The sequence below is a fragment of the Zerene cesonia genome, chromosome Z (genome assembly GCF_012273895.1).
Source record: "Zerene cesonia ecotype Mississippi chromosome Z, Zerene_cesonia_1.1, whole genome shotgun sequence".
NCBI lineage: Eukaryota > Metazoa > Arthropoda > Insecta > Lepidoptera > Pieridae > Zerene > Zerene cesonia.
Genome location: NC_052122.1, coordinates 4216794 through 4223027, shown reverse-complemented (window position 1 = coordinate 4223027; position 6234 = coordinate 4216794). Strand labels below are relative to the sequence as shown.

The following is a 6234-nucleotide window of genomic DNA, read 5'->3' as shown; positions in this document are numbered from 1 at the left end:
ATATCTAGTACGGGACCAACGTTTTGTTTGTATGTGTGCATATGGTTGAGAAATAAACTTATTTTTATTTTTATTTTTATTTTATTTATTAAAACAACCAGAGCAAGCTGATCGACATCCAATTACATCCATAAAGCTATCAATTTCAACGTTCACATAAAGGTACATCACATGCAAATAAAAAAGTTACAAATACCAATCGATGAATTGTTAATTGCCATGAATATAATCCGAAAGTAATTAAACTCAAACAAAAATATTTCAATCCACCACCGTCCATGGATTTGTTTCACAATTTTACTCGACCATTTATATCAATTCGCGAAATTGTAAAAATCACGTAGTATCAATATTGATCATACGAATAACGCACATGAAGTTATATAGGTATATTACCAAACTACCCTCACTGATAAATGTTATGATTGTTTCATTATAACTTATCGGTGTTTAGTCACTCCTCACTCTATCTTCACTATTAGATCCAATTGATTAAAATATTTTATTAGCATGTTTATCTACTTACCGATGCCACGAAGTAACAAGCCACGCGTGAGTTACTGCAATAGAATATTTATGCCATATGAAATTAAGGTCATATAGGGTTAAACGCTATAAAATGGGCAGGGAAAATTATAGACGCAAGTTACCACTTACGTCACTCGTATGGCTAACGTTTTTACTGTTTGCATTATTTTATTATGCCTCCACTTAACGCTAAACTACGTGAAAGTGTGAATAGTGACCTTTATACTCAACCGTAATATATTGAGACTGGCCATAAATAATACTGTTACACTTAAAAAAATAGTATAACATTTGAATTTGGAATCATCAATTATTCAGTAATTTTTTTTTCGTCAGTTTCTTGTGTTCTTGTTTTTCGTACTCATTGGTGTCTAATATCGGTGTCAAATATTTTTAGGTAAATAATAAATATTTAAACAGAGTTCCGTATTCAAGAGAACCGAATTTATATGTAAGCATTACAAAGTAGGTATATACGCAAATCTTACTTTTTTAAATTCTCCATCCGCTTGGTAGACGTCGAATGTTTGTGTACCGGGCTATTGATAGATACAATGAAATCTCCTCTGCTTGTGACGGAAAAAGGTATGCCCGTTCATGCATTCGTACGAAAAGGAGATCAAAGTAGCAGAGCAAAGAATTCGAAGAATTCCGAAAACAAAAGAATTTATCCCGAGGAATGAATAGTGCATCTTATCACGTCACGGAACCATGTCACGACATCAACAAATTCTTAGAAGTAAATGGAGGTCAGGCAACTTTTTTATTTGCTGACGAAATAACGTTACGTTGTAAGATTTATTTATTTAAGTTCACATATAAAGTTCCATTGAAGTTTGCCAATTGATTAGCAGGATGGAACTGTGAGACTTCACCGACCATTTACTGGGGTGATAGCTTTCAAAGAGTGATTGTGCAATATTAAAAAGTGTCAAAATAGTAACATAAATGTATCCAAATATGAGAGGGTTGTAAGTCTCTGACCAACACTATTATCCACGAAAATGAATAGTCCTTTCAGTAAGACTCAGCACGCAGTGATAAAGCACGATCGACATGGCGTGTTTCGAAACGAACGTTTCGGACTTTCCTAATCCGCTGAATGCAGCTTAATAGTCAGTTTAAGATCAAGTGCAATGTTCTCTGTTCACTATGATAATTTTCATTCCTTAAAAACAAACCATAACACTGGTAGTGAAAACTTTTATTTATTTATTTATTCTTTATTGCACACTTACAAAATATAAAACAGAGATATACTTAACAAAAGCAACTTAAAAATAGTATACAAATGGCAGCCTTATGGCTAAAAGCCATCTCTACCAGGCAACCGTTACCTTTTACTATGGGAGAGACTGCGTTTTTATAGATAACTAACCTCAAGGTTTAAATTCCTGTGTTAAACCGATGGCGATAATTTTGAATGCGCTTCGTATAATTATTATAATTCTATTGATGCACACACTAACACACATTAGAGTAATTAATGTTTTATACAATTGAAAAAGCTGAATTTTTTCACTTACACTATTAATTATGGCAAAACTAAGTAAATAATTGGATAGAAGTAAAGTGGACTTGTGGTAATACATTAATATGCAAGGTTATCTCTGTATATTGTTTTGTAAGCGTTATTAAAAGTTCTACAACTATTTCGATGACTACACGTTATTCTGTTAGGTTTCGGTTTATGTAGAAACTGCGAGTGCAAAAAATGAAAAAGAAGGTTTTTACTTAGGTTCTTATTTTTTAAAAGGTGTAAGTAAAATACGACTGGACGTATGAATGAGCACATATTTACATTAATAATATAATATACTAGTATATTAGGTTATACGTGAACTAAATTGAATAATAAACTGTAGTAAGAGATTCAGAGAGGCAAGTCAATTTTATATTTTTTATAGAATAGTGGGCTTCTGAGCTGGTGGTTCGTTGGTTAAGCGACCACCACTGCCCATGAACCTTTGCAGATTTAGTGCCACTGCAAATGGGTTGCTCAGTTTTAAGTGAGAAGGGATAAATGAGAATGGTTTGACGACAGGAATAAAAGGATGGTCTGGTGAGGGTTATGATGGTATGGAAAGGAATTGGAATCTCAGGGTCCCCCTCGCACAGAAAGCATACGCTTCTGCTTCTGTGTGACGCGGATTTTCTGTGAAGGTGTGTACCTTTCCCAGTGAGAGCCCATCCAATCCATACCGAAACATGCTGTACTCCCGCATTCAACATAGCTTTATCATACCAGAATATATCCATACTATTGCTATTTCCAGGAAATAAAACAATTCACGGCTTCCATCTCCGTGTCGGTTCCGAACTGGTTTTTCCTGGAGTTCTGCTCGGTGGGCGGCATCGGGAAGCTGTTCAAGTCTTCTGACCTGGTCCACTTCATCACCTACGTCCAGCTCTTCTACTACAACATGCCCATTGACTGGTTGCTGGAAAGCTACCTGGCTGACCGCGTTTGCACCATTGATAAGACCTCGGTAAGTGGATGCATAAGAAAGGCTAAGAAATCAGGGGAAATTAGTTAAAACTGCAGTTGAAGGTGTCAGGTTTCTAATTATTATTGATCATCTTTGACATTATATTATCTATTAGTAATGCCCAAAATATCATAGTTTTATACATTTTGCAATTTTTAAAGACAATCTTGTTTTGCAATTAATCGTCATTATAGCATATTAAATCTTAAATTTTCTTGACTTTTCAAGTGCATATACAAATTCGAACAGATTTCATTATCATTCAAAATGTGCTCAATTCTTAAAAATATACATAAAGAGTCATCTATTTCAGAACGCTTGCGGCAAGAACAAGATGCAAGTTCGCCCAAAATACAAGAGCTCTCTGTTTGAACACATTGGCCTGTACTCGTCGCTGAAGGGAAAGATCCAGAAGGTCAAGGTAAAAGAGTATGAGTTCCATACGTATTCTGAGATCAGACATTAAAGAGTGAAGAATATGGTAAACCTGATAAAGAAAGAGAAAGAGATATTTTAATAAGTAACCCAAAAGTTCAAATAGATCTTCTTATTCAAGTGCCAATTTTGTTAAATAGATCCAGGAAAAATTAATTCAGTAATGTGTTTTCATATTAAAGAAATTAATGCATGTTGTGTGTATTTTCAGTGTTCTACAATTACTAAATGTGCTTTTCAAAGAACAAGGAGAATCATTAAGGAAAGGAAACGCTCTATCTCTATCCTACTTCTTCAGCGCAAAAGAGAAAGATTATGTGGAATTCGTTTCTTTAATGATTCAATTTATCTTAATTGATGTTACAAACCATTCTAATCTGCATGTAACACACGATTTCTTCCAGCTCCTAAAACTTAATGGTTATTTCGTTTTGAAAATCGTTTTAAGGCCCTCTTCCTGTCATACTTTATTTTTGCATTAACCAAGAACCGAGTCACATGAGATAAATAGATGATCAAAAAGTTAGTTAGTTTTTGGCTAGATTTCACATGGTATTTGGTAAAAGTTTTCGGAAAAAAGAGACCATCAAATTTTATAAACTTCAGAACATTTTAGGCGGCACAACTTATACTTCAACTACCTTAACATTTTTGCAGACGATACCAAACTCTAAATAGTTCCAGTAGTATTGCTACCCACTCGCTTGATTCTTATCCTATATAAAATCGCGTAACCCTTATATATATAGATATCCATATAATTCTAGGACCCCAAATTCGGTGCTCTGCCAAATCACTTTGGCCATAAGAATCCCCCCCTGGAACGGCTTTTTTGTGACATCGAAGCGCATGCTGAACATTCTTTGGAGAGGGCGTACAATGGCGAAACATTCTTCTGGGGAATTACGCCGAAAAAGGGCAGCGTAGCCGAATTCTGGTTCGATAGACCCGTTAATCTGGCAAGGTTACTATTGTAATTATTTTCCGAGTCCCCTTTCTTGCTATGCACTTTTTATGAGTATACGAGAAAATGTAGGTCAGAAAAGATTAGGGAAGTCCTTATTAGTATCAGACAAACCTATAGTACTCGCCGAACTCATTAACTTAACATTTGTCTCTTAAATCATTACGAAATCTTGTTTAAAAATGTAGATAACAAGAAAGTATTGTGCACGTTAATGAAACCTCAAAAAATATAAGTTTAAAGAATAGACCGCAACTGGCCACAAGAAAAGAAATAAAGCAAAAAATAAACGCCAATCAGACCAACGAAGCGACAACTAAATTTTCTAAACCTATTCTAGATATACATTCCGAAGTGGCAATGTCCAACACGTGAACGACAAATTCAAGGACACGGTAGTGGAAATATTACCCGAGAATACCAGGAATTTCATCAAGATAGATGAATTTGATGAGTTTGGTCTAGCCGATGGTCTTTTAAAGAGGGAAATTGGGCCGATTGAAGCCATACGCCTGCGCGTCAATAAGACAGGCTCGCACTGGGCCATTCTCAGCGAGGTAATTATCCATTTCAGGCTGCCATAATTGAATAAGAGCATATATTATATCACGTATTATATTTATGCGAGCCTATATATTTATCGGAGATATTAGGGAACATTACAGGGGACTGAGGTCGACTTAAGAAGTTGTAACTTCTAAAATAATATACCATATCATTGTCCTATCAAATCCTTCCCTTTATGTAGAATTATTTGTACCTATATCTGTTTATGTATTATTATTTGGTGCTTACCATCTGGTATAATTGTACCCTATTTTTATCGATATCATTTTTAACTGCGTCTTTAATATGCTTGGCAATTTATACTTTTGTGTCTTTAATGCTATGCAAATGTTAAGGCAATGCGAACAGATTAACATATTCTAGAAACCATTTATTTAGATTTTACACTTTTCTATTCTTCACATATTATTTTTCTTTTTAAATATATTCCATTGCATGAAGGTTTTCTATCGGAAGTATTTAGATATATCTTTCAGTTCTTCAAACCTACTGACGCAACGTAAAATGGATGTGCTTGTTATGGGATATTTATACAAAGCCCGTAATATGATGCTTATTAAAGTGTTTCTAGTTAGCTTCTTAGAAAACACTCACTTTCAAATGTTTACATAAAATTATTTTGCTTTTTTTCAGTCAAGACTGTTATTGTGATTAATTTGTAAGGCATGGACTCAAGTTTTGTATGCTTATATTAATTTCGCTGTTATATTATGGTGTTACGCATATATGCATGGCATATTTTATATTGCGAGCATGAATATATAGAAATGTTCTTTAAAACTTAATCACCAATAACAAATAAAAATAAAAATCGTTATTTTAGCAAATTAATTATCCAGAAGAGATATTATAAATTATACATATATATAAATATGTACGTGTATCGAGTTTGTCTTTGTTAAATGACACGCTAAGCTAGAATATGTTATTTATGATTTATTATATATTTTATATTTTTCCCATAATATATGTATAATCTATTTTCTCGAGTGAGATTAAAAATTCATATTCTTTCTAATTATCTGACATGCTTCTAATTCTTTTGTATACCAAACTATCTGTTCAGTATAAAAACGATCGATATTAATTATATATATATACTATCATTGCAGTATAACCCAAAAATATAATTTGGTGTATTTTTTATTAACTCGTTTTTATATTTATATACATTTTGATGTCATTCTCCGCTGCACTACGTGCTTATATGTAATTTGAAAGACCAGTTTTTTTTTGTTTTTTCACTATTCC

General features: G+C 33.5%; 1 protein-coding gene across 3 annotated transcripts in view; it reads left to right on the top strand.

Annotated features, from left to right (window-relative positions):
* LOC119835707 (alpha-1,3-mannosyl-glycoprotein 4-beta-N-acetylglucosaminyltransferase A-like) overlaps positions 1-6234 on the top strand; it is a 76427-nt gene that overhangs the window by 64897 nt on the left and 5296 nt on the right. For all 3 annotated transcript variants that reach the window (XM_038360685.1, XM_038360684.1, XM_038360683.1), the window contains 4 exons: positions 2805-3017; positions 3331-3438; positions 4220-4416; positions 4757-4973. In XM_038360685.1, coding sequence (XP_038216613.1) covers positions 2805-3017; positions 3331-3438; positions 4220-4416; positions 4757-4973 — 735 coding nt within the window. The remainder of the gene's footprint in view (positions 1-2804; positions 3018-3330; positions 3439-4219; positions 4417-4756; positions 4974-6234) is intronic.